Source organism: Meles meles, chromosome 7, assembly GCF_922984935.1.
Source record: "Meles meles chromosome 7, mMelMel3.1 paternal haplotype, whole genome shotgun sequence".
In the NCBI taxonomy this organism is placed as follows: Eukaryota; Metazoa; Chordata; class Mammalia; order Carnivora; family Mustelidae; genus Meles; species Meles meles.
In genome coordinates, this window is record NC_060072.1 from 96,947,446 (window position 1) to 96,974,153 (window position 26,708).

At 61.0% G+C, this 26,708-nt stretch overlaps 1 protein-coding gene across 1 annotated transcript in view; it reads left to right on the forward strand.

The window, feature by feature from the left end:
• The window catches only part of LRP1 (LDL receptor related protein 1), a 79,674-nt gene that overhangs the window by 45,954 nt on the left and 7,012 nt on the right, over positions 1-26,708 (forward strand). The window contains exons 27-75 of the mRNA XM_046013760.1: positions 292-536; positions 768-899; positions 1,195-1,422; positions 1,666-1,840; positions 1,925-2,019; positions 2,216-2,365; positions 2,470-2,610; positions 2,932-3,066; positions 4,930-5,061; positions 5,318-5,452; positions 5,656-5,785; positions 5,927-6,053; positions 6,459-6,610; positions 6,699-6,823; positions 7,136-7,513; positions 8,812-9,001; positions 12,470-12,674; positions 13,046-13,238; positions 13,919-14,044; positions 14,253-14,381; positions 14,653-14,772; positions 14,990-15,103; positions 15,313-15,462; positions 15,549-15,671; positions 15,927-16,043; positions 16,196-16,324; positions 16,564-16,686; positions 16,801-16,941; positions 17,019-17,209; positions 17,972-18,155; positions 18,260-18,345; positions 18,499-18,618; positions 19,153-19,340; positions 19,477-19,682; positions 20,189-20,377; positions 20,940-21,088; positions 21,525-21,618; positions 21,738-21,854; positions 22,147-22,266; positions 22,626-22,748; positions 22,868-22,993; positions 23,392-23,508; positions 24,185-24,291; positions 24,396-24,528; positions 25,377-25,496; positions 25,606-25,728; positions 26,069-26,209; positions 26,316-26,450; positions 26,527-26,646. Coding sequence (XP_045869716.1) covers positions 292-536; positions 768-899; positions 1,195-1,422; positions 1,666-1,840; positions 1,925-2,019; positions 2,216-2,365; positions 2,470-2,610; positions 2,932-3,066; positions 4,930-5,061; positions 5,318-5,452; positions 5,656-5,785; positions 5,927-6,053; positions 6,459-6,610; positions 6,699-6,823; positions 7,136-7,513; positions 8,812-9,001; positions 12,470-12,674; positions 13,046-13,238; positions 13,919-14,044; positions 14,253-14,381; positions 14,653-14,772; positions 14,990-15,103; positions 15,313-15,462; positions 15,549-15,671; positions 15,927-16,043; positions 16,196-16,324; positions 16,564-16,686; positions 16,801-16,941; positions 17,019-17,209; positions 17,972-18,155; positions 18,260-18,345; positions 18,499-18,618; positions 19,153-19,340; positions 19,477-19,682; positions 20,189-20,377; positions 20,940-21,088; positions 21,525-21,618; positions 21,738-21,854; positions 22,147-22,266; positions 22,626-22,748; positions 22,868-22,993; positions 23,392-23,508; positions 24,185-24,291; positions 24,396-24,528; positions 25,377-25,496; positions 25,606-25,728; positions 26,069-26,209; positions 26,316-26,450; positions 26,527-26,646 — 7,229 coding nt within the window. The remainder of the gene's footprint in view (positions 1-291; positions 537-767; positions 900-1,194; positions 1,423-1,665; positions 1,841-1,924; positions 2,020-2,215; positions 2,366-2,469; positions 2,611-2,931; positions 3,067-4,929; positions 5,062-5,317; positions 5,453-5,655; positions 5,786-5,926; positions 6,054-6,458; positions 6,611-6,698; positions 6,824-7,135; positions 7,514-8,811; positions 9,002-12,469; positions 12,675-13,045; positions 13,239-13,918; positions 14,045-14,252; positions 14,382-14,652; positions 14,773-14,989; positions 15,104-15,312; positions 15,463-15,548; positions 15,672-15,926; positions 16,044-16,195; positions 16,325-16,563; positions 16,687-16,800; positions 16,942-17,018; positions 17,210-17,971; positions 18,156-18,259; positions 18,346-18,498; positions 18,619-19,152; positions 19,341-19,476; positions 19,683-20,188; positions 20,378-20,939; positions 21,089-21,524; positions 21,619-21,737; positions 21,855-22,146; positions 22,267-22,625; positions 22,749-22,867; positions 22,994-23,391; positions 23,509-24,184; positions 24,292-24,395; positions 24,529-25,376; positions 25,497-25,605; positions 25,729-26,068; positions 26,210-26,315; positions 26,451-26,526; positions 26,647-26,708) is intronic.

Here is a 26,708-nt window from a genome sequence, read left to right on the forward strand (position 1 = left end):
TCAGAGGGGGTGCCTTTTTCCAACCTCCTGCAAGCCCCATGTGTGCTCACTGTGGCCCTATGGAAAAGGGAGCCAAGAGATCCAGGGCGTGGGATTTGGGATCCAAAAGCCAGGGTCCTAGAGGTCAAACCACTCTGGTTCTCACTCCACATTGTCATGTTGGTCTTCCCCGGCCGGCAAGGCCTGGTAGGAAGAACTGCTCCAGTGTGCGAGGGCTGTAGGGGGCAGGGGCCAGGGGGCCAGGGCCTGGCCCCCGCCAGCATCCTCACTCTGCCCCGACCACGCTCTCAGGTCAGATGCCATTTACTCAGCCCGTTACGACGGCTCCGGCCACATGGAGGTGCTTCGGGGACACGAGTTCCTGTCGCACCCGTTTGCAGTGACGCTGTATGGGGGGGAGGTGTACTGGACGGACTGGCGGACAAACACGCTGGCTAAGGCCAACAAGTGGACCGGCCATAATGTCACCGTGGTGCAGAGGACCAACACGCAGCCCTTTGATCTGCAGGTGTACCACCCCTCCCGGCAGCCCATGGGTAAGGGGCCTGCAGCCTCGGCAGAAGCCCTCCAGGAAAGAGGGTGCCGTGAAAGCATGAGGGGCTGTGCTGAGATGGTGGGACGGGCCAGCCTGCTGATGGAGGAGGGTCTGGCGATGCTGAAATGGGGAGGGGGAGAGCAGGTGAAGAGGGGTTGGTCCAGGTGAGAAGGGCCAGGTAGGTGCTGGCAGATCACAGGATGCCCTCACTTCTCCTCTCCCCCTGCCCCAGCTCCCAATCCTTGTGAGGCCAATGGGGGCCGGGGCCCCTGCTCCCACCTGTGTCTCATCAACTACAACCGGACGGTCTCCTGCGCCTGCCCCCACCTCATGAAGCTCCACAAGGACAACACCACCTGCTATGGTAGGAGGCCGCTCCCTCAAGGCCACGGGTAAACTGAAGCCCAAGGGGAAGGTGTCGGGACCCAGGCTCACGGCTGTAAGCGAGCGTAGACCGTCCCAGGCGGGAGAGGCTGCAGAGACAGCCACCTGAAGAAGATGCAGGAACTCGGGCAGGGAGGTGACAGCCATGCTGTCACTTCCTGATAGCCAATGGCCAGCTGTGAATGGAAGGAACCAGGAGGAGGGACCCTCATGTGGGTGGGCAGGAAGCATGAAGAGAGGGGACTGCCTTCAGTGACCCGCCCCGTGCCCCACAGAGTTTAAGAAGTTCCTGCTGTACGCACGTCAGATGGAGATCCGGGGGGTGGACCTAGAGGCCCCCTACTACAACTACATCATCTCCTTCACGGTCCCTGACATTGACAACGTCACCGTGCTGGACTACGATGCCCGCGAGCAGCGTGTCTACTGGTCCGATGTGAGGACACAGGCCATCAAACGGGCCTTCATCAACGGCACGGGCGTGGAGACCGTCGTCTCTGCAGGTTCTGCCCTCGCCCTGGACCTCCGCAGTGGGCGTGCCCCCCCATCCAGCCCTCCCTCCCATCCCTGCTGCTCTTGGTCCCAATATTCCTTTTCCGAATCTTCCTCCTTCTCAGTGCTCCAACCCTGGATTCCCGATCCCCATTCTCCCCCCGCCAAAACCAGGCCAGTCCCTTATCTCCTCCAGCCTCCCGACCTATGCCCCTGCAAATACCCAACCTCCAAGTCCCCGCTGTGCTCCCCAGACTTGCCAAATGCCCATGGGCTGGCTGTGGACTGGGTGTCCCGAAACCTGTTCTGGACAAGCTACGACACTAACAAGAAGCAGATCAACGTGGCCCGGCTGGACGGCTCCTTCAAGAACGCGGTGGTGCAGGGCCTGGAGCAGCCCCATGGCCTGGTGGTCCACCCGCTGCGTGGGTCAGTCCGGGACCCAGGGTTGGGGGTCGTGGGATGTGGGGCAAGAGCAGAGAGGTCTGGCTTCATCTTCCCGCACCTTCCCAGGAAGCTCTACTGGACCGATGGGGACAACATCAGCATGGCCAACATGGACGGCAGCAACCGGACCCTGCTCTTCAGTGGCCAGAAGGGCCCTGTGGGTACGAGCTTGCCTTTCCCGCACTGCGGCTTGCCCTAATTCCTCAGTTAGGAGATCCTCGGGGTCCATCGATTGCCCCTCTGTCTGCCAAACTCCTAGCTTAGTGTGCATCCTCACCATCCTCCCTCAAGACCATATATCCCTCAGCCCGCTGCCCAGGAGCCACACTCCCTGGCAGTGACACCCACCTCTTCCAGGCCTGGCTATCGACTTCCCTGAAAGCAAACTCTACTGGATCAGCTCTGGCAACCACACCATCAGCCGCTGCAACCTGGATGGGAGCGGACTGGAGGTCATCGACGCCATGCGGAGCCAGCTGGGAAAGGCCACGGCCCTGGCCATCATGGGTGAGGGCTGCTGGCTGGGGGCAGGGACAGGAGCAGAGAGGCTGGGCCCATCCGGGCTGGGGGTGGGGCCCTCCCCAGGATCTCATCCCCTCCTGCCTCCCCAGGGGACAAGCTGTGGTGGGCGGATCAGGTGTCAGAGAAGATGGGCACATGCAACAAGGCGGACGGCTCAGAGCCCGTGGTCCTGCGGAACAGCACCACTCTGGTGATGCACATGAAGGTGTACGACGAGAGCATCCAGCTGGGTGAGGCCAGCGGCCGGGCTGCAGAGGGGCTCCCTGGGCAGGGAGGTGAATGGGGATGAGCATGGGCTAGACTCCACTCTACACCCAGAGGGGCTCCTCTCTCATTCTCACGAAGGTGCCGTACGTGCTAACAGGCACACTGGTTGCAAGAGCGGGGGGCCTGCGAGAACAAAAGACTGGGCGTGGTTTAGGTGGTGGCCCCCGCAAGGTCCAGGGTGAAGATATTGCCCATTCGGTCCCTGGGCACTGCAAGCCTGACTGTGAGGTCCCGAGGAGGGCCACCTTATCCCTTTCTTTCTCTGTGCCTCCTACCCACCCTAGACCATGAGGGCACCAACCCCTGCAGCATCAACAACGGTGACTGCTCCCAGCTCTGCCTGCCCACGTCCGAGTCCACCCGCTCCTGCATGTGCACCGCCGGCTACAGCCTCCGGAGTGGCCAGCAGGCCTGCGAAGGTCCGTGCCCCATGCTGCCCGGGGAACCCCCCAACCCTGACCCCTCCTGCCCCCTGCCCCCCACCCACCCCCTCTCACCCTGGGGACGGAACTGCATGGATCTCATATTACTAAGTGCCTCCTGGGTGAGATGCTTGGTAAGCCCCCACCATACTGGGAGCTGCTGGGGAAGCCCAGGTGTAGAAGTCCCTGTTCTGTCCCCATGCCACAGTCTTAACCAGAGATGGGGCCAACCCAGAGGGGAAAGGGGATGGTGAGGTGCTCTCCGGGCCCTGTGGGAGGGTTTTGGAGAAAGAGATGTCAGCAGGCAGTGCCAGGGTGGCCTCATGGAAGAGGTGTGCTGTGAGCCGAGTTCTACAGGGCAAGGAGGATTTGAGTGCATGGCTCAAAGAAGGAAGGACAAGTGAGGCACAGGGTCCAGAGCAAGAGGAGGAAATGTGCAAGGGCCCCCGAGGCACCAAGCCCATGGGTGGGCAGAGTGTGGGGAGGATCATAGGTGATTGGCTGTGGGCTAGGGCAGGTCTCTGGTGTGTTCTCAGCAAGGAGTGCCTGGAAGGTGGTGTTTGGGGCAGATTAACCTGGCGGCAGAGAGCCGGCTGGTGGGGGAGGGAGAAACCAAACCCAGGCGGTTAGACCAGTTAGGAGGCTATTAGCGTGAGCCCCGTGTTAAGAGATGGGGCTTAGCAGCTGGGTTGAAGAGAAGGGGTGAGACTCAAACATTTCACAAGAACTTGCTGACTGATTTATGAATTTGCCCCAGGACAGCACTTCCCAAAGTGCGCTCTGGGAACCTTCCTCTTTGATGTGGGTAGATGTTACAGAAAGAAGCACTGGGTTGAACAAAGTTTAAGTGTTTTTTGCTGCAGAACTTCTCAGAGTCTTGAATATGCTCATCTGCACTGAGAATTTTTCTCAAGAGAAGACTCTAATGTTTGGGGTTGCCCCAAACTCCTTTGACCTTGAGTCCTTTTTTTTCATGCAGCCTGAGAAACCAGAGCCTGCTGGGGGATTGATCTGGGAACACACTGTATCAAGGGATAAAGGCAGTGGAGGGTTCTGGCTCATGTTGATGGTGGCGCCTCGTAAGAAATGGGAAAGCAGAGAGAGGCCTGGGTAGCTCATTCTGTTAAGTGTCTGCCTTCAGCTCAGGTCATGGTCCTGGGGTCCTGGGATCGAGTCCCGCTGAGTCCCACATCGGTTTCCCTGCTCAGCAGGGAGTCTGCTTCTCCCTTTCCCTCCCCTCCCCCGACTTGTGCTCACGCCCTCTCTCTCTCTCTCTCTGATCTCACTCTCAAATGAAGAAATAGTTTTTAAAAATTAAAAAAAGAAGAAGAAGAAGAAATGGGAAAACAGAATGAGACCAGTTCAGGAGTGAGAAGTCAGGAATGTTGAGTTTTAGGTGTTTGAGAGAGGGTGTAGGTGACACAGGCCCCACTGAGGAGGACAAAGAGGAACCTAAGATGGAAGTCTTCACTGAGGAGTCATCTCGTTCCATTGCTTTGTCTGAACCTCCCCAGGTCCTCCCCAACAGCCCTTGGGGTTGAGGGGTTGTATTGAGTCAAGAGGGATTAAAGGCCCCCTTTGGGAGAGAGAAATCCAGGTCTCTTCTGCCCTCTAGTGGGAACTAGCAGTCTTGCAGGCGCTTCCCCAGAGGTGCTCTCCTTTCCTGTTCCCCGCATTCCCAGCCCAAGCTGCAGGCCTCAGGCTAAGTAAGGTGTATGTATCTGTGTGTTGAATGGGGAGGAGTGATCTGTGAGAAGATATCAAAAAGAAGCAAGAGAACAATAATAGGTTTGAGAGTGACAGACCCCAAGCTTAAAGGGGTGTCACTGCGGCCCAGGCCTGAGTGTTCTTGTGTTTCAGGTGTGGGTTCCTTTCTCCTGTACTCTGTGCATGAGGGAATCCGCGGAATCCCCTTGGATCCCAACGACAAGTCAGATGCCCTGGTCCCAGTGTCGGGGACGTCTCTGGCTGTCGGCATCGACTTCCATGCTGGTGAGTGATTTGGTGGCAGGAGAGAGTGGGACATTACCTTGGGGGTGGTGTGTTCTGGGAGCCCAGTGAGAGGCTGCATGACCACAGCTGGAGGGGGAGACAACACAGCAACCCCCATCCTGCTCTGTCTTCCCTTCCAAGCTTCCTGCCCCCATCCCAGCACTGACCTCCATCTCAACTGCCATTTGATTCTGCCCACCCTCCAACCTTTCCCCTGCCTTGAGGGATATCCCCATGTTGGCTCCTCTACCTCCAGAAAATGACACCATTTACTGGGTGGACATGGGCCTAAGCACCATCAGCCGGGCTAAGCGAGACCAGACATGGCGTGAGGATGTAGTGACCAACGGCATTGGGCGCGTGGAGGGCATTGCCGTGGACTGGATCGCAGGTGAGCCATGAGAGGGTCCTGGGTGGGCTGGGGGCCTCCAGGTGAGGTAGAGGCCTGGCAGGGGAGATGTGGGATCTCAGGAGCAGTCTGAGGAGGAGTAGGCCGGGACAGATGGGGGAGCAGCAGGGATCTAGAGGCTCAAAAGGGACCAGGTACAAGCGCTCCCACCCACTCTCCCTCCTCTCCACCCACTCTCTCCTCAGGCAACATCTACTGGACCGACCAGGGCTTCGATGTCATTGAGGTCGCCCGGCTCAATGGTTCTTTCCGCTATGTGGTCATCTCCCAGGGTCTGGATAAACCCCGGGCCATCACTGTTCACCCAGAGAAGGGGTGAGAAGCTGGACAGGCTGTCCAGGTCCCAGCCCTGGCTCGGGTCTGGCCTGGTCACTCCCCACAGCCCACACTGATGAGACCCTCTCTTCTCGGTGGTCTGGGGACTGACCCCCAACTTCTCCCTCCTCCGCCCCACAGGTATCTGTTCTGGACTGAGTGGGGCCAGTACCCACGTATTGAGCGGTCTCGGCTAGATGGTACTGAGCGGGTTGTGCTGGTTAACGTCAGCATCAGCTGGCCCAACGGCATCTCAGTGGACTATGAGGTTTGGGTGCAAGCTGGGCCCTGGAGCCCATGGGCTATCCAGACCCTATGCTCTGGGGGAGGCTCCCCTTACCCTATGCTTTGCTCCCCATTGACTCTGTGATGAGGCCCCATTTGGTGGGGAGATGTGGACCCAGGGTAGTCATGGAGTCTTCTGGCCCAGCTCCTGACCCAGAGTGGGACTCCTGCCACCCCAGAGGGGTAGGGGGCCATCACTCAGAAATGAGGATGGAAGGCATGCCTAGAACTTGTCAGACTGGCAGGTCAGAGGGTGGGAAGGATATGGAAGAAGCAGGAGAAAGACTCGGGAGGCAGGAGTGAGTGGGAGCCGTCCTGTGGTCCAGGACCCTGGGGCAGATGGGGAACACTGGGCATTAGAGGTGAGGTGGGTGCCTCTGGCTTGTAGGATGGGAAGCTCTACTGGTGTGATGCCCGGACAGACAAGATTGAGCGGATTGACCTGGAGACAGGTGAGAACCGTGAGGTGGTTCTGTCCAGCAACAACATGGACATGTTCTCCGTGTCCGTGTTTGAGGATTTCATCTACTGGAGTGACAGGTGAGGGCTTCTGCCCTGGTCTTCTCCACCGTCTGTTCCCACCCTCTGTCAATGCCCTGCTCACGGCCTAGCCCTTCCCTTCCCCCAGGACTCATGCCAATGGCTCCATCAAACGTGGGAGTAAGGACAATGCTACAGACTCCGTGGCCCTGAGAACGGGCATCGGCGTCCAGCTCAAAGACATCAAAGTTTTCAACCGGGACCGGCAGAAAGGTGAAGCTGGGGCCCTGGGCCGGGCAGGAGAGGCTCACGGGGGCGGCCCTGGCGTGGGAGTGACTCCCCCGTAGTGAGAGGGGCTGGGATAGGGGCTGGACCCACAGGGACATGTTCCAGCAGCTCTAGAGAGCCGAGAGAGGGGAGGAGAGGCTGGGGAGCTCTGGGACGGATCCAGGTGTTGTGTGCACAGGCCCGGAGGCTTGTCTGTGCTGAGGCAGAGTGGTGGCCCAGCCAGGGTCCCCACGGTGGCAGAGATGTCCGAGGCCACCCTCTGCAGCCATCTCCTTCCCCTCCCCCCACCCCCGGCAGGCACCAACGTGTGCGCGGTGGCTAATGGCGGGTGCCAGCAGCTGTGCCTGTACCGGGGCGGCGGGCAGCGGGCCTGTGCCTGCGCGCACGGGATGCTGGCTGAAGACGGGGCGTCGTGCCGCGAGTACGCTGGCTACCTGCTGTACTCCGAACGCACCATCCTCAAGAGCATCCACCTGTCTGACGAGCGCAACCTCAACGCACCCGTCCAGCCCTTCGAGGATCCTGAGCACATGAAGAATGTCATCGCGCTGGCCTTCGACTACCGAGCAGGCACCTCCCCGGGCACCCCTAATCGTATCTTCTTCAGCGACATCCACTTCGGGAACATCCAGCAGATCAATGACGATGGCTCCTGGAGGACCACCATCGTGGAGAGTGAGCCCATACCCCGATCTTCCCCCCGGGAGGGGAGGGTGGAGGGCTGTGGGGCAGGACCGGCCCACCTCCAGGGAGAGGAGCCCTCCGCTCTCAGCCGACCCCCTGAGCCCCGGATCCCAATCCCAGCCGTGACCGCGTCTCTGACAATTCACCGGCGAATCACACTGCACCTGTTATAGTTACTTGAAAGTTTCTCCTCATTTGAAGTCAGAGTCGACTCTTCTTCCTTCTCCCTCCAGCCCTAGTTTGCCCCCAGGGGGCACAAAGCTCTACTCTGTGTGGCTGGGACTCATGGCACAGGCTGCAGAGAGGCTGGTTCAACCCCAGCCACGGGGTTTCAGGCACTTGGGCAAGTTCCCTCTGCTGTCCAAGCCTCAGGTGTCTCGCATATGTAGGGAGGCAGGGTCACCTGAGGAGCAGGTGTGACAGCTTAGCTCAGCACAGGACACGTGTACGTGCTCCACAGAGAGTGCTAGGGGCTAGACATAGCGTCCTAGAACAGCCTTTCGGCTCTTTGCAAAGCATTATTTCGTTGTGCTATGGTTTCCTCTTCTCCGGGCTGGGTAAGCCCTGGTCCCTTGACTCACTCCTTTGCTCATTCTTTCATTCATCCTGTCCACAAAGATCTACCCAACACTGAATGAGGTCCTGGTATCCAGCAGTGGTAAACAAGCATCTGCCCTTTGAACCTCCTTTGGACACGTTCTGCTCCACGCAGAACACGCCTGCCTAAAAATGTGTCCAGAGCTAAGCCAGATACCCTGCAACCATAGCTTGACCAGGAGAGACTGGCAAGAACTCTCCCCTGCCTTCGGCCCGTTGTTTAAGCTGCAGTACTTCTCATAATGCAGCCTTCTGGCAGGCACGGCGTCATACAACTAGAAGCCACAAAAGACCGAGTCTTTTTCTCTTAAGCTACGGTTCCACTACTCATTGTGCACTTAATTCTTTAACCGGAGTTTAGGATGTTTAGAAACAATCCGGTTTGGGTCTTATTCATTTGGAAGCTCCCGGGACAGCCCAGGTTGGATGTGATTTACCAAAATCCATAATGCCATTTCTACTCGGCTGTGGGGAAGATGGGAAGATGGGAAGAAGGGTCAGGAGATGGACCATGGACCATTCGTGTAGAAAATGGGGAAGGACGGGAGGGGTTGGGGGTGCCAAGGGCTGTGCTCCCACACATCCCCTGACAGCTCCGCATATGCCAGAGGACTGGGTGCTCTGGGCCACCCCCTCTTTGGCTCTGCAATCTGGTCCCATCCTGACCCACGACTACTCCTCTCCGCTTGCAGATGTAGGCTCTGTGGAAGGCCTGGCCTATCACCGTGGCTGGGACACCCTTTACTGGACAAGTTACACAACATCCACCATCACCCGCCACACAGTCGATCAGACCCGCCCAGGGGCCTTCGAGCGTGAGACGGTCATTACCATGTCTGGAGACGACCACCCACGGGCCTTTGTGCTGGACGAGTGCCAGAAGTGAGCTGCTGGGTACAGAGAGTGGGAAGGGATAGGCCACAGGGTGGCAGAAGCTCCCCCAGGCAGACCTGGGTGGGGGGTGCAGCAGCAGGAGGGGCTGGCTGTCCCCTGAGATCAGCTACTTCTTGCTTTGTGACCTTGGGCCAGCTGTAGGAACTCTCTGAGCTTTAGTTTCCTCATCTGTACTACAACAATAGTATTTCAGGTGCCTGAACCAAGGGGAGGACCGGGGGACTCTGAAGGACAGTTCTGGCTCAGTGGTGAATCGATTCGTTCATCTGAGAGCCATGGTCGAGGCACATAGTAGGTCCTCTGTGTTTCTGGCCCTCCAAGCTTCAGGCAAAGATTGTTCACTGAACACTTGCTGTATGGAAGTCTTCATCTGGGCCCATTCAAACCACCTAGCCCGAAGGAGAGAAATCACAGTGGTGGGAAAGGCTAAGACAAGTACAGGACTGTATGTAATAACCAGGAGTCATCCCAGAGGCCGTGCTTTGGCATTGGGCCTAGACGTCGGCAGGCCAGGGAAGGGCCGCCTGGACACAGGGCAGTGCTTTATGTGACAGCCAGAGGAGGGAGTGCTCTGGGCAGGAAGGACTGTGGGGGCCTCCCCCAGACCCAGTCAAGGGGCTCCCATGTGCAGGGCAGGCCTGAGGATGGCCCAGGAGGCTGGACTCAGGTTGCAGGGGAGGCCAGAGCACAAATCTGGAGAACTTGGGAGGAAATAGCCCTGGGGGTGCTGCACGCCCCTGGTCTCCACCCGCTGTGCTCCCCCGCAGGGCCAGCAACACCCCCCCCCATGATTTCCAGTGTGTGGGCTGCTGCTGAGCCACCCACTCACCTTAGAAATCCTGACCCACAGGAAAGCAAAACTGTTTTCCCCGGAACTCGGCAACACTTGGAATATTTTCCCAAAGCTTTGCTAGGAAACTAAGGGACAAACAAAACGCAAAAGCAGCTACTTAGAAACAGTGAGTGTACGGAACCTAGATTCCTTACCGTGATGTCACTCAAATCCAGCCCCAGCCCGGCCTCCTGGCCCTGCAGACCAGCAGAGGACCCTCTCCCAGGTCTGCCTCACCCTGGCCTGCACGTCCATGGCTCATGACAAAGATTCTGTCTTCCCACTGTGACCCTTGGCCCCGGCAGCTGTCCCTTATGGGCCTGGAACCTCCATGAGCCGGGGATGCTGTGGGACACCCCTGCCTGCCTCCCACCCCCAGTCCAGAGGTGATGGAGCACTGTGGCTTCTGGAAACTCCTTTAAGGCTGTCCAGCAGGTTCCTTTGCTCTGAGCCCAGGGAATTCCATTGTTCACTCAGCAAATGGCTTTTGAGAACCAACGATGTGCTGAGGAGCCAGGGGAGGATGAGATGGACCTTGGCTCTACCTCAGGCCTATTTGCTGTTAGGCATGAGGCTTCAGGGGGCTTTATGAGTGTGTAACAAGGACCTGACCCAGCTGGATACCAAGGGACGTGTCCTTCAGGAGGCAGCCCCTCCGCTGGGGTCTGGAGGTGGGGGGACGGGGGTACTGAAGTCAGGGCAGGGTGCGGGAGAAAGGGCTGAGTTGTCTGGGAGAGGCCCTCTCTTGGCCAGAAGGAGCGAGTGCTTTGGGGTCAGGGGGAGGGGAAGTGTGCACCCAGTTGAAGGGGACAGGGACCCCCTGCCCTCCTGCTGAACCTACCCTACAGCTGCCCCTCGGGAAAGCCCCACTTCCTAGCCCTCCCCCCAACCCCAGAATCCTCAGCTGTGGGACATGTCCTTCTTCCACATGTGGCAGTTTGTAATGTTAAGAGGAAAGCCACTTCCTACCACAGAGTCAGCTGGGCCCTACCTGAGGGTGTGGTAGGGAAGTCCCTGAGGGTGTGAAGTCCCTGAGGGCCCTACCTGAGGGTGTGGAAGTCCCTACCTGAGGGTGTGGGACCAACAAGGCCAGGAGGCTGACTCTTGCAGCTGGGCCTGGGACACCACTTTCTCCTGTGGAGGCCGGAGAGAGATGCCACCATCCTTGATGGCATCGGGCCACCGTCCACACTCCCACCCTGAACTCCGAGAGCCATCCAGAACCCCCACCCACTTCCCCCAGAATGAGAGCCTTTAAAGCAGAGCCTCAGCCTCCTTAGGTCCCAGGGCTTGGGAGCAGCCAGCACCTCCCTGAGTGGAAACGGGTGTCCTGTTCCCACCTGAGCAGAGCAGCAGGAGGCCTCAGCTCAAACTGAGTGGGGAGGGGGTGTTAAAAAGAGAGAGACCTTGGGGACACCTGGCCAGTTCAGTCGGTAAAGCACGCGACTCTTGATCTTGGGGTTGTGAGTCCAAGCCCCTCGCTGGGTGTAGACATTACTTGAAAAAAAGAGACAGACCTGGAGAGGTTTGAGGAGACAAGTCCACGAGCAGCAGACAGCTTTGCGTCCCGAGCAGCAGAGGGCGGACGATGTGGAACCCTCGGGCCGGGAGGCAGGGGCAGTTGCTGTGAGGAAGCTGGGAAACAGAACTGACTCTGCTGCTAGACGGTTCTCCAACTCCAGGATGCATGCAGCTTGTCTGGAGAATGCGGGAAAGAGCTGGTTCCTCAGCCCCGCCCCAGGCCTCACTGAGTGTGAATCTCCGGGACAGAGGACCCAGGGGTCAAGATCCAGAGCAGGTGGTCAGAGGATCACACTGTCACACCTAGCATAGGGACTGAGCAGCCTGGAAGTGAGGCTCTCCCAGCTCTGGAGCCTCCCCACCCCCCAAAGGGAGCTGAGCATGGCCAGATCCCACCACCTCCTTTACCGAGAGGAAGCCAAGGTGCAGAGATAAGAGGCTGGTTCAAGGTCAGACCTAGTAAGGGGCAGAACTGGGGCTCAGACTCCAGATATGCAAAAGCCTGAAATGACAGAGAGGGTGATTTTCAAGAACTCCTTGAGGGTGGGTGTCCCCAGCACAGGCATATAGGAGACACTCGCAAGTGTTTCCCAGATGCCAGGCAAACAGCAGTTAAGAATAACCTAATGGGAAATAGTCCTGTGGCATTTACCAGCTGTCATTAGGTAAACATTAACTCTGAATCCTTAAACCACCTATGAGGCAGGTGTAGTATTATCCCTGCCTCCTGGACAAGGAAACTGAGGCACAGAGAAGTTAAGTCACTTGCTGAGGTTCCTCACTGGTAAGTGGCAGAGCTTGGATCAGAGCCCAGAGCCTGCCTTACTTGCTACACCGTCTCTCAGTAAATGCAGACGATCGTTTCCGAGACACCGAGAAATCCGTGTGCACACACATCCACATAGCGACCCTGTGGCAGCCTGGCCCTCTGGGACCCGGGCCATGTTGGCCTTGGTGACTGTGAGGCCGCCTGGGTTGTGGGCGTCTGCCTCACACCCTAGCTGACCCTTGGGTTCTGGTCAACTCTTGGCCCTCGACCGGGCCCTCTTGTGGCAGACTCCCCGGCTTTGATTCCTGACCCCCGGGGCCTTCCCTTCCCCCAGCCTGATGTTCTGGACCAACTGGAACGAGCAGCACCCCAGCATCATGCGGGCAGCCCTGTCAGGAGCCAACGTCCTGACTCTCATCGAGAAGGACATCCGTACCCCCAACGGCCTGGCCATTGACCACCGGGCCGAGAAACTCTACTTCTCCGACGCCACCCTGGACAAGATCGAGCGGTGCGAGTATGACGGCTCTCACCGCTATGTGAGTCAGGGGGGCCGGCGGAATGGGGCTCGAGGTGGGCTGGGGCCAGGGGGCGGCGGGTCAGCCAAGAAAGGGATTGCCCCGGCAGGAGGGGAGGCCACTGAGTGGGAAGATTTGGGGGGAGAATGAAGCAATGACACGGCCACTTAGCTGTGTGGCCTCGTGCGGCCCCCATCCTATCCAGGCTTGGCTTCCTCATTGGTTCAGGGAGGAAACGGCAAGATGCCTCTGTGGGTCCTTCCCCTTCTCAGCTGCATCCAGGAATCTGGGCCAAGGCCAGGCGCCTTTGCCCCTGGGGCCGGCTGCCTTGGGGCGGAGTTGGGGCGGGAGGCCTGAGCCCACCCGTGATGGGCCTGGTGCTGGTGCCGCAGGTGATCCTGAAGTCAGAGCCAGTCCACCCCTTCGGGCTGGCTGTATACGGGGAGCACATCTTCTGGACTGACTGGGTGCGGCGAGCCGTTCAGCGCGCCAACAAGTACGTGGGCAGCGACATGAAGCTGCTGCGCGTGGACATCCCCCAGCAGCCCATGGGCATCATCGCCGTGGCCAATGACACCAACAGCTGTGAGTGGGGCCGCTGCCACCAGCCTTGCTCTCCCGCCCACGGTGCCAGCACATACACACACATGCAGACATCCACTTGTACACACCTTGTACACACAGCCCCCGAGAAACTCCAAGACACCTAACACCCCTCTACTGCAGCTCCCTCAAGACATCTGTGCACACACACACACGTACACACATTCATACCACCCCACAATGGTTGCACCTGAATCCTTGGACACCCCAGCGCATGCCCTGGTTCTTCTCCCCACCAGGACCACACATGCCCCAGAGCCTGATCCGCGCATCCCAGGCTCTGCCTACCTCGTGCTCTGCGTGCGTGTGCCCATGCTCTTGCCTTGCCCAGCGGCCCCCACCCAGATCCATAGCTTTCCTAGGCCTCTCACACTTACTCTGGGGCCCCACCACGATGCCCACTAGACTTGAATCTCCACAAAGCACACAACGAAGCCCACACCATCCCTGTGAGAGCACACACCTGCTCTGCCCCAGGCCCACCCCAGACACTCCCCCTGGCCCACCTCTAGCGCCTTTTCTGCCCCCCCCCCCCCAGCCATGTGCCGCTATGCCAGGCCCGGGGCTAGGAAGCTCCATGAAGCTGTGTGAGTGGGTCGGGGCCTCCTGTGTGTACACAGCCGGGAACACTCCTAGCCCACTGTCGTCTGTCCCTGTTGCAGGCGAGCTCTCCCCCTGCCGCGTCAACAACGGTGGCTGCCAGGACCTATGTCTGCTCACTCACCAAGGCCACGTCAACTGTTCTTGCCGAGGAGGCCGCATCCTCCAAGAGGACCTCACCTGCCGCGGTGAGAGAGGGGATGAAGGAGGGGACACTGGTGGGGGACCCTGGGCACACACTGGGGCCATCTCCTCCCAGACTCCCAAAAGCCCGGCTCCCTGAAGCCTTTTACCAAGAAGGGACTCAGGATGACCTCAGTTCCCGGGGGCCGAGGGGTAGAGGCATTCCAGGCCCCAGGGCCCTGGCTCATGACACTCGCTCCACACTCTCGCCAGCCATGAACTCCTCTTGCCGGGCACAAGATGAGTTCGAGTGTGCCAATGGCGAATGCATCAACTTCAGCCTGACTTGTGATGGCGTCTCCCACTGCAAGGACAAGTCTGACGAGAAGCCGTCCTACTGTAGTAAGCGCCTCCTCCAGCCCCAGTGCCCCGGCCCGCCTCCCTTCCCCCGGCCCTCCAGGTGTCCCCAGCCCCCAGCAGGGCCAGGCGTGCAAGTGAGGGCCGCAAAATCTCCCTGACCCACTATGTGGCTGAGGAGTCTGGGGTGGTCGTGAAGGGCAGAGCCATGGCCAACCCTGGGCCAGGCCCAGAGCCGGGCTGAGCAGGTTGTCAAGGCCTCAGGAGGCTGCCTTCCCAGAGCTGCTGCTGACTGGTGGCCCGCTCCCCTCCCCAGACTCCCGCCGCTGCAAGAAGACCTTCCGCCAGTGCAACAACGGGCGCTGTGTGTCCAACATGCTGTGGTGCAATGGGGCGGATGACTGCGGAGATGGCTCAGACGAGATCCCCTGCAACAGTGAGTGCCACACAGCAAGGCCTGCCTGCCTCCGCCCTGCCCCGCCTCTCCCCACCCCCTCCCCAGGCCCCAGGGCGTCTGCTGCAGCGCCTTGGGGGTGGGGGATACGGTGGGGGGGTTGCTGGGCTGGTACTTTGGGCCAGGAGTTCCGGCTGGGGTCTCCTGGTCTCTGCGGGGAAGACTCTGACCTGATGGTCTCGGGGCGGGGCTGTTCTAGAGACGGCCTGCGGCGTGGGCGAGTTCCGCTGCCGGGATGGCACCTGCGTTGGGAACTCCAGCCGCTGCAACCAGTTTGTGGACTGCGAGGACGCCTCTGACGAGATGAACTGCAGTGAGTGACGCCCCTCCCTCACTCCTCTCTGCCCGCCCTCTGGCCCACTCACAGACTGTGTGCTCCTGCCCCCTGCCTCCAGGCCCCCGCTCCGGGGTGAGTGGAAGGGGTGGACAGCATCTCCTCCCCGGAAGGATACCATGTGAGGACAGCTCTGGGGAGGGAGTGTGGAGGGAATCGTGTGTCACCTGTGTCCCTGCCCCTACCAGGTGCCACCGACTGCAGCAGCTACTTCCGCCTGGGGGTGAAAGGGGTGCGCTTCCAGCCCTGTGAGCGGACCTCCCTCTGCTACGCCCCCAGCTGGGTGTGTGACGGTGCCAACGACTGCGGGGACTACAGCGACGAGCGTGACTGCCCAGGTCCCACCGCGGGCTGGGTGTGCAGCGGGCGGCAGGCGGCAGGCACCCCGGGGAGCCAGTGCTCTCATGCCTCCTTCTCCCTCCAGGAGTAAAGCGCCCCAGATGCCCCCTGAATTACTTCGCCTGCCCTAGTGGGCGCTGCATCCCCATGAGCTGGACGTGTGACAAGGAGGACGACTGTGAACACGGCGAGGATGAGACCCATTGCAGTGAGTGACCAACCCCAGCGCCCGCCCACCGTGGCCACGGAGTCCCAGTCCATGCCCGACCTTTCAGTTCCTTCCCAGGAAGTGTGCCCTTGGGAGAAGAGCCCCTAGGGCCCCTGAGGGGGCATCTCTCTGGCTCATGCTGACCCCCCAACAAAGGGATACCTGGGGTCTCTCCCATCTGTCCTCCACCTGCCTGTCCAGTGGAGTGACTTGCCATCCCCTCCCCCGCCTCACTTTGGTTTCCAACCGCCCCAGACAAGTTCTGCTCAGAGGCCCAGTTTGAGTGTCAGAACCATCGCTGCATCTCCAAGCAGTGGCTGTGTGATGGCAGTGACGACTGTGGGGACGGCTCGGACGAGGCGGCACACTGCGGTGAGGGGTGGCTATGGTCGGCTCAGGGAGGGGCTCCCGGGAGGGACAGACCCCCCCCCCGCCCCCACTCCCTCCTCTAGGAGGGGCAGCATGACGCCCAGACCGCTGTGCCTGCTCCTGAATCTCTCGGTGGCTCCCGGTTCCCCCAACAGAAGGCAAGACATGCGGCCCCTCCTCCTTCTCCTGCCCTGGCACCCACGTGTGTGTCCCCGAGCGCTGGCTCTGTGATGGCGACAAGGACTGTGCTGACGGTGCTGACGAGAGTGTCACAGCTGGCTGCTGTAAGTGGCAGGGGCGCATGAGGAGTGGGGCCACCGTCTCACTCTACAGAAGGGGAAACTGAGGCTAAGGAGAGGCAGTGCTTCAGCCGGGGTCACCCAGCTGGCTAGTGGCAGAGCCCTGTCTACAGCCCAGATGGGTGTCTCTGCACATCCCACCGCTCGGACCGCACGAAGGTCTCAGGGACGGGCAGCAGTGGGCCAGGCGGGGGCTGAGGGGCCTTGTCCGTCTCCGTCCACAGTGTACAACAGCACCTGCGATGACCGTGAGTTCATGTGCCAGAATCGCCAGTGCATCCCCAAGCACTTTGTGTGTGACCACGACCGGGACTGCGCGGACGGATCCGATGAGTCCCCTGAGTGTGGTGAGCTGGGCGGACTAAGCTGGGGTGGTGGCAGGGGCAGGCTCCACCTCCCCCGTACCTGGGCCCCGCCGGAGCACCCAGCTTCACCCCCTCACCCCACCCCTCCACCCCCAGAGTACCCCACCTGTGGCCCCAACGAGTTCCGCTGCGCCAACGGGCGCTGTCTGAGTTCCCGCCAGTGGGTGTGCGACGGTGAAAACGACTGCCACGACCAGAGTGACGAGGCCCCCAAGAACCCGCACTGCACAAGCTCAGGTGGGCCCCGCCCCAGCCTCGGGGGGACCCCCCTCTGTGTCCCCGTGCCCCACTGACCCACGCCTCCGCCCCCGCAGAGCACAAGTGCAACGCCTCGTCGCAGTTCCTGTGCAGCAGCGGGCGCTGTGTGGCCGAGGTGCTGCTCTGTAACGGCCAGGACGACTGCGGGGATGGCTCGGACGAGCGCGGCTGCCACGTCAACGAGTGTCTCAGCCGCAAGCTCAGTGGCTGCAGCCAGGACTGCGAGGACCTCAAGATCGGCTTCAAGGTGAGCCCCGCCCAGAGTGGGAGCTGCTGGCCCCTCTTCATTCATTCACTGGCTCCGTCATCCCTTCCTTCACCAAGGGCTCAGTTAGCTCCTAGTCTGCCGGGCAGTGTTCCAGGCACTGAGGGCCCAGTGGAGAACAGAACTAAAACCCGTGCTTGGTGGGGCTCCGCCTCTCTGTGGAAGGGAGAGCCGGCAAGGGCCGTGGGAGGAGGGACGAGCAGATGTCAGGGAGGCGCCGGAAGGAGGGCTACCCAGCTCAAGGGAGCACAGACTCTGGGTGTTTTCACTGTAGAGACAGCATTTAAAATCCATGAGTCTGGAGAAGATCCCCAGGTGAGTATAGTTGAAAAAGAGAGGAAGTTCAAGGCCTGAGCCCCGTGCTCTGACCCGGACCTGAGCCCTGACCCGGAGGGCCAGGGGGTGCGGGGGGACTGGCAGAGGAGCCTGAGAAGGGGCAGCGGCTGCGGGGGGAGAACAGCCAAGTGAAGAAAGCCTTGGAGGAGAAGCACAAGCAGCTCTGTCAGATAACGCTCACAGGTCACAGCAGATGAGGCCTGAGCCTCGTCCTCTGGGGATAGAAACAGGGCGGTCGTCAGTCACATGGGGAGAGAGGCAGACGCCTGGCACCGGTCAACTCAAGCACCTGCTTGCTGCCTGCCCGCTGAGCCGCCATCCGGGGTGGGTGGAGCTGGAGCCCCAGTCTCCGGGGTGGGAGGCCCCCAGCCCTGCCCAGCCCCAGACTGAGGCTCCCTGTGCCCGCAGTGCCGCTGCCGCCCCGGCTTCCGCCTGAAGGACGACGGCCGCACGTGTGCTGACGTGGATGAGTGCAGTTCCACGTTCCCCTGCAGTCAGCGCTGCATCAACACGCACGGCAGCTACAAGTGTCTGTGTGTGGAGGGCTATGCCCCCCGCGGGGGCGACCCCCACAGCTGCAAAGCCGTGACTGGTGAGACGGGCACTTGGCAGGCGTCGGATAGCTGGGACAGCTGGGGACCGGGGCTGTGGGGGCATGCCCTGGCCGGCAGCTGAGCCGGGGTGATCTGTCTGCAGATGAGGAGCCCTTCCTGATCTTTGCCAACCGCTACTACCTGCGCAGACTCAACCTGGACGGCTCCAACTACACGCTGCTGAAACAGGTGCTGTGCTGGCCCGCCTCAGCCCGCCCGTCTCCCCAGGCCCGGAGCTATGTTCCCTGCCCTGCACAGCCCCCTCCTTCTCCCCTGCTGACTCCTCCAGCCACCCATGTCCTGATTCTGTCATTCTCCTTCTCCCCCACCCCCCATATCCAGGGCCTGAACAACGCCGTCGCCTTGGACTTCGACTACCGAGAACAAATGATTTACTGGACGGACGTGACGACCCAGGGCAGCATGATCCGAAGGATGCACCTTAACGGGAGTAACGTGCAGGTGAGGCCGGGGCAGCCCACTGCTCCGCAGACCGGAGCGGTGGGGGTGGGGTGGGTGGCAGAGATCCAGTCCCAGTGTCCCTCCCCAGAGGGCTCTCTCTGTTTCAAGGCCGTCTCCCCCTCACCCCACCATCCCACTGAATTCTTCCTTCCTCCCCCTTCTGACGGAGTCTCTGCACAGCTCTGCTTGTCCGGGCTTCTACCTCCTCCTAAGTTCAGAGAGTAAAGTCTAGGAGATTCCTCCTGGTCTTTTCCTAGTCATCTTGGTCTTTTTCTCTCAGAACAGACCTCTCTTAAATGCTCGCCCCCAGGCACTGTGGGGCTTGGGGTGCGGTCTCTCTCACCTGAAGGCCCCTGTCCTAGAGCCTCCGATGACATCAGGCCCAGGGCTGGGGGTTTTCTGTCCGTTGTCCTCCTGGCTAAGCTGGGGGACAGAGCTCTGCTTCGCTTCACACCGGGGGAAGCTGGGCCCCAGAGAGACTGAGGGTTCCGCCCCAGGTCACCCACAGCTCTTCCTTCCCTGCCCCTGACACAGGTGCTGCATCGGACAGGCCTCAGCAACCCTGACGGACTGGCTGTGGACTGGGTGGGTGGCAACCTGTACTGGTGTGACAAAGGCCGGGACACCATCGAAGTGTCCAAGCTCAACGGGGCCTACCGGACGGTGCTGGTCAGCTCTGGCCTCCGTGAGCCCAGGGCTCTGGTGGTGGACGTCCAGAATGGGTACGCAGGCGAGGAGGGTTGGGGGAGCCCCTGAAAGCCAGAAATGTGCTCAGGCATCCAGGTCCAGCCCCCCTGCGGGCTCCCGGGGGGATCAGCCGCAGGATCTCTTGGGGCTCACTGCCCGCCCACCTGCCAGGTACCTGTACTGGACAGACTGGGGTGACCACTCACTGATCGGCCGGATAGGCATGGATGGGTCTGGCCGCAGTGTCATCGTGGATACCAAGATCACGTGGCCCAACGGCCTGACACTGGACTATGTCACCGAGCGCATCTACTGGGCCGATGCCCGCGAGGACTACATTGAGTTTGCCAGCCTGGACGGCTCTAATCGCCATGTCGGTCAGTGAGGCTGCCTGCCTACAGCGGACCTGGGGGAGGGGGATCTGAGTCCGTGGATCAGGCCTCTAGGGTCAGAGTGTAGAATTAAAAGTCTGAGGGCATAGTTTGAGGACACCACCCACCAGGAGTATGGGGGTCCAGAGCACCCCAGCTTATGGCCCCTGGACAAGCCCCGGCATGAGGCTGCCATCTGCTGCCTCACGGAAGAGAAAGAGAGGTCCCTTCTTATGCACAGCTCGGGGCCCCAAGAAAGGCAGGGGTGGGAGGTCTGGGGTCTGGATACTTCAGCACCCGGAATCCTATAATATTACAGACCAGGAACCTGCTGTCAGAGTCCCAAGTTTGAGTTCCAGGTCTGCCACTTATTAGTTGTGCGATCTTGGGGAGCCACCACACCATCTGGAAGCAGGGCAAGCGCCCACCTCCTGGGGTTGCTACGAGGTTAAGGGCATCTGGTAGGGAAGGTGCTGACCGGCTGCTGGGCCTGTTCCCTCCCTGGCCTGCAGTGCTGAGCCAGGACATCCCGCACATCTTTGCACTGACCCTGTTCGAGGACTACGTCTACTGGACCGACTGGGAGACCAAGTCAATCAATCGAGCCCATAAGACCACGGGCACCAACAAGACACTCCTCATCAGCACCCTGCACCGGCCCATGGACCTGCATGTGTTCCACGCCCTGCGCCAGCCGGATGGTGAGTGGCTGAGGGGTGGGAGCAGATGAAGGAGGAGCCTGGCACCAGGGGCTCCTGTGGGAGGATGGGGCCCAGCAGGAAGTTGCCTTCTGCCCCATCATCAGCATCACCTGAGACATGCTCGTCAGACACTGGGAGACTGGGGGGCTGGAGACAGGCCGTGGTCGGGCTCTCAGGAGCTGCAGCACAGCCCAGGGCCAGGCAGCCCCGGAGTCTTGCAGCAGCAAGCCCCTGAGGGTGCGGACTGCCGAGGTGGGACCCCAAAGGCAGGCAGGCCATAGCTGAGGGAGGGCCCAGGGGAGGCAGCATACGAGGCTTCAGGGCTGGCCTGATCCCGGGACCTTAAGAAGGGACCTCTCCCTTCTCTGGCTTCAGCCTCCTCCTAAGCGAGTAGGATTTGGAGCCGTTTGCCAGGATACAGTGGACTGGGCAGCCTTCAGCAGACCAGAAAGCATCGCACGAGGGAGTGCTGGCCACGCTCTGCCAGAGGCCTGTGGCTCTGGGAGTGTGGCCCATATGCTGGGCCCAGTGCGCTGTGTTCTAGCCCCTTTCTCTCCGGCAGTGCCCAATCACCCCTGCAAGGTCAACAATGGTGGCTGCAGCAACCTGTGCCTCCTGTCCCCCGGTGGGGGCCACAAGTGTGCCTGTCCCACCAACTTCTACCTGGGCAGTGACGGGCGCACCTGTGTGTCCAACTGCACAGCAAGCCAGGTGAGGCTCCTCCCTGTACCCCACTCACCGATGCCTTGCTCCCCAACCCCCCACACCAGTGCCCCTACTCCTCCTCGGACCCCAGACCCGCTCTAATGTCCTCACGCATCTGGTTTTTCCACGCTAACGCCCCCACATTTCTTGCCTACCTCTTGTCTCCCCACAGCAATACTTTTATACCTGTCACCTCACACAAACACCCCCACCCCCTAACTCTGGCCCTCCCTCACCAATACCCTCCACCCTGACCCCCCCACAGATAGCCCATCACCCAGCCCTCCTGCACACCTCACATCCCCTCCATCCATCCAGCTCAGGCCCCCCACCAAATGTCCTGACCCTCCCACTTCTTTGAAACATCGCAGCCCCTCAAAACAAAAACCTCCCGAGTTCCCCAGACCCCCACCAACCCCTCTTGCCCCCACCTGCCCTCCAGTTTGTGTGCAAGAACGACAAGTGCATCCCCTTCTGGTGGAAGTGTGACACGGAGGATGATTGTGGGGACCACTCGGATGAGCCCCCGGACTGTCGTAAGTGCCCAGAGCAGGGGTGGCAAGGGGGTCCTTCGTGGGAGCAACCCAACTTCCGAGGCTCCGAGTGGCCATGCCCAGCCCCAGCCCTTCTGACTCTGAGGCTCCCTTCCTGGCAGCTGAGTTCAAGTGCCGCCCTGGACAGTTCCAGTGTTCAACCGGTATCTGCACCAACCCTGCCTTCATCTGTGACGGGGACAACGACTGCCAAGACAACAGTGACGAGGCCAACTGCGGTAAAGGGCTGCCCAGACACCGGCTGCCCTCCTCCTCCCTCCCCCCTGCCGTCTTTTCCCTCCCTGGGATTTGGAGGTTTCACACAACACTCCAAGGGCGAGGGAGCTCAGCCCACAGCAGCCTCCTCTCCGGGCTAGACTCCAGCTGCTCTGGGCCCTGAAGCTGCACTGCTCACTGCCGTGGAGGGGGTGGGGCGGAAGCAGGGGCCGGTGGGCCCTCCCCCTCCCCCTCCCTGCCCCTGAACCCTCTGCCCTCCATTAGTTACCCTCCCCTCCTCTCCACCTCCCATAGATATCCATGTCTGCTTGCCCAGTCAGTTCAAGTGCACCAACACCAACCGCTGTATCCCCGGCATCTTCCGCTGCAACGGGCAAGACAACTGTGGGGACGGGGAGGACGAGAGGGACTGCCGTGAGTGCCCGAAGCTGTGGGCAGGGAGCGGGCTGGTGGGCAGACAGGCATGGAAACAGTCCACAGTGAGATCTACCCACCGCTTGTCTAGGGGCTGCGCTGCTCTCCGGGAACGTTATTAGATGGGCAACATAAATTATATTGGGTGTGACTTGGCTTGCTCATAAAAACATCATGCTCGGCATAGGGATGTGCATACAAAAAGCACCAAAACTGGAGCTAAATAGTCCCTTTCTCTGAAGAAATTGCTGATGGAACTGCAGCTAGAGCTTGGAAGAGGGAGAAGGTGGTGATCTCGAGCTGTGGTGCTGTGGTGCAGGTGGAATGGGCAGGTCCTCACTCTCTCCCCCACTCCGCAGCTGAAGTGACCTGCGCTCCCAACCAGTTCCAGTGCTCCATCACCAAGCGCTGCATCCCCCGAGTCTGGGTCTGTGACCGGGACAATGACTGTGTGGACGGCAGCGATGAGCCCGCCAATTGCAGTGAGTGGCCTGGCACCCCTGGCACCCACCTGCCCTCCGCAGCGTGTGCTGCTCCTGTACACCACTCCCCACCATGCTCCAGCAAGGAGCCTCCGCCTCACCACTGCCGCCCCCTGCAGCCCAGATGACCTGCGGAGTGGATGAGTTCCGCTGCAAGGACTCAGGCCGCTGCATCCCGGCCCGTTGGAAGTGTGACGGAGAGGACGACTGTGGGGACGGCTCCGATGAGCCCAAGGAAGAGTGTGGTGAGCCTCCCCAGACCTGCTCTCGGGGGAGGGCATCCGGCCTGGGCAGAACTCAGGCCGTCCACAGCCCCACCTCCCACACCCACCACCTCCTTTTGGATTCCCCATCCCCACCCACTGGCACCTCAGAGGCACACACCCGGGTAGACTCTTCCTGGCCTACCCCACACCCAAGGCTCTGTTCGTCCGCCCCTGGGCAGCTCCTCCTGCTCGAGCCTCTCCCACCTCATAACGTCCTTGCGGACCCTGCATCTCAGCCAGAATGCAGCATGGCCTCCCCCTTGCTGCCCTCGCTCCCACTCCTGGCCATCCTGCCAGTGCTTGTCCGAAACCCTCATGCCTGCCCTCACTCCATGCCTGACGGCCCCGACATCTGCCCCCGATCTTGCCTCCACTAGATGAGCGTACCTGTGAGCCCTACCAGTTCCGCTGCAAGAACAACCGTTGCGTGCCAGGCCGCTGGCAGTGCGATTATGACAACGACTGTGGGGACAACTCGGATGAGGAGAGCTGCAGTATGTCCCCGCCCCCCACCCCACCCTGCAGGCACCCTGCTACGAGAGAGTTGGGGCACTTCCCCTCTCAGCACCCCTGCCCCCACCAGGTGGCACTGGGGCAGGTGGCCACCTCCCAGGGCTGGGGGTCAGGTGCCCCCTCCCTGCTCACCCCACCCCACCCCGCTCCATGTCGTGTATTTGAGTTTGTGCCATTTCACCTCATCTCATGTTTCTCTCCATTTTCACACTGTCCTCTCGGGGTTGCAGAGGTAGGTGTCTCCGATGTGCCCGTGCTCCCACCATACCCCCTGCCACTGCCCCAGAGCCCACCCATCCCTGTGCTGTGCCTCAGCCCATCATCCTTTACTGGCCTCTCCCTAAACCCCGGTGCTTGTCTTAGTGGTGTCGTCCCTCTCCTGTTCCCCACGACCCCTGTACACAGTCCATCCTGAGGGCAGAGCCAGGGACCCGTGCCCTTTCTCATGTGTGTCCACCCCAAAGGGGTAAGTGTGAGCCCCCGCTGGACCCAGCTAATCCCGCGAGGGCAGCCAGCTGGCTTGCTCAGGATTGGCTGAGCATCTTGGTCGTCACCTGTGGCTCTCTGGGACACGGGGATGGGTGGTCTTGCTCCGCCGAGGGTTGAGTCCCTGTGCCCACCCTCCTGGGGCCTGTCTCTCCCCTATCCTTTCTCCAGCCCCTCGGCCCTGCTCTGAGAGTGAGTTCTCGTGTGCCAATGGCCGCTGCATTGCTGGGCGCTGGAAATGCGATGGGGACCACGACTGTGCAGATGGGTCTGACGAGGTGGGAAGGGAGACCAGCCCGAGGGAGGGATGGCCTCGGAAGGATCAGGGCTGGGCTGCCGGGGTGCCCCGCTCTGACCAGGATGCCCGCTCCTGTGCCCACAGAAAGACTGCAGTCCCCGGTGTGACATGGACCAGTTCCAGTGCAAGAGTGGCCACTGCATCCCCCTGCGCTGGCGCTGTGACGCAGATGCTGACTGCATGGACGGCAGTGACGAGGAAGCCTGTGGCACCGGCGGTAAGCCTATCCCGCCACCCCTCCACCCCTCACCCCCGCCACCCGGTCACTCCTGCGTCCTTTCCTATAGTCACTGCTCAGGCAAAAAATCATTCTGAAGCATATACCGTGTGCCAGGCACTATCCTAGGCGTCGGGGAGAGAGCTCTGAGCCAGACCCAGGGCCTCTGGGGATATTTCTGTGTGGGGTGTGCTCTCCACAGCAGCACATATTCAGGCTGCCTGTTGGGCCCAAATTCAGCAGAAACCTGTTGGCTGTGTCCATCCAGGCTCCACACCACCAGGTCCCACAGAGCAGTCCCCACTCACTCTCCTCTCCCTTTCCCGGGGCCAGGAAGCAATGCCTGTCCCTGGCCGGACTGCCTGGTCTCATTGGCCCAAGGCCTCATTGCGAAGCTTGGGTAAAAGAAGTCTGGGGCTTGGAGCAGAGATTCCACAACCCCATCCAGATAGCCAAGGACAGACACTCTGGCTCTGTCCTGGTGGGCGGGGGAGCCTAGGTCTCCTGACTCCCAGCCCAGTGCTCCTCCTTTGTGCCTGCTGGTAAACTAGGGTAGGCCCGGATGCCCTGCCACAGCCACCAGAGAAAGAGAGCCCTCCAGACCTTTCTGTACAGGCTTCCCCGAAAGGCTTCTTCTCCCCTAAAATAATCAGAGGAGGCAGTTTGCTCAGCTGCCTGGCTGGTATAAAATTAGGAGGCCTGGGTTCATTCCAGCCCTACCACTGCTTGCCCTGTGATCCCGCTGGGCCTCCACCTGTGGAGGGAAGGATGGGGGCAAGATCCCGGCCCCTACAGTCAGCCTGAGGCTCAGAGCTCATTCTTGGCTCTTTATTGGCCGCGGTACCCAGTGCGGACCTGCCCCCTGGACGAGTTCCAGTGCAACAACACCCTGTGCAAGCCGCTGGCGTGGAAGTGCGACGGCGAGGACGACTGCGGGGACAACTCCGACGAAAACCCGGAGGAGTGCGGTGAGCTGGGGGGCGGGGCCCGGGGGAGGGGCGGGGCTTTCTCGCGCTCCCGGGGCTCCAGGCCCGCCCCACAGGCTGATTCTGGCTCCGTCCGCTCCCACCGCTGCAGCCCGGTTCGTGTGCCCTCCTAACCGGCCCTTCCGTTGCAAGAACGACCGCGTCTGCCTGTGGATCGGGCGCCAGTGCGACGGCACCGACAACTGTGGGGATGGGACTGACGAGGAGGACTGTGGTGAGCAGGGAGGGAGCCTGGCGCCGGCGGGCGGGGAAGAAGGGGCGCGCCATATTTTGGGTGCTGCACAGGAGGTGGAGGAGGAGGGTGGGCCAAGTGCAAACTTCATCCGCTGAGGGTGCAGATCCATTGCCGGGAGCCCGAGGGCCCTTCCTTGTAAGAGAGAAGCCCCTGGAGAAAGCCGGGAGGCTTCCTGGCCCCTAGATCTTGAGGTAGAGACTGGGACTCTGAATGTTTAGCCCGCATCCCCCGAAGCTTGACAGAGAGCCCAGGGCGTCCCTGTGGACCTGGAGGCTGTGGGGTGGCCAATAGCCAGATCTGAAGCCCCCGCCTTCCTCAGAGCCCCCCACGGCCCAGACCCCCCACTGCAAAGACAAGAAGGAGTTTCTGTGCCTGAACCAGCGCTGCCTGTCCTCCTCGCTGCGCTGCAACATGCTGGACGACTGCGGGGACGGCTCTGATGAGGAGGACTGCAGCATCGGTAAGCCCCGCGCCAGCAGGGGTGGGCGGGGGCCCGCCCCGGGGCAGAGAACCGCTGCCCGGGCACAGGGCAGCTCAGGGCAGGGGACCCGCTCTGTCCCCCGCAGATCCCAAGCTGACCAGCTGCGCCACCAACGCCAGCATCTGCGGGGATGAGGCCCGCTGCGTGCGCACGGAGAAAGCCGCCTACTGCGCCTGCCGCTCCGGCTTCCACACCGTGCCGGGCCAGCCTGGATGCCAGGGTAGGAAGGCGGGACTCGGAGGGGGCGGGCAGACACCCAGACTCTCCATAACGCCCCTCCCCCGTGTAACCCCCAGACATCAACGAGTGCCTGCGCTTCGGCACCTGCTCCCAGCTCTGCAACAACACCAAGGGTGGCCATCTCTGCAGCTGCGCCCGCAACTTCATGAAGACGCACAACACCTGCAAGGCGGAAGGTACCGCCCCAGCCCGCTGACGCTGACGGCAGGAGTGGGCGGGACTACGGACACCTTGATAC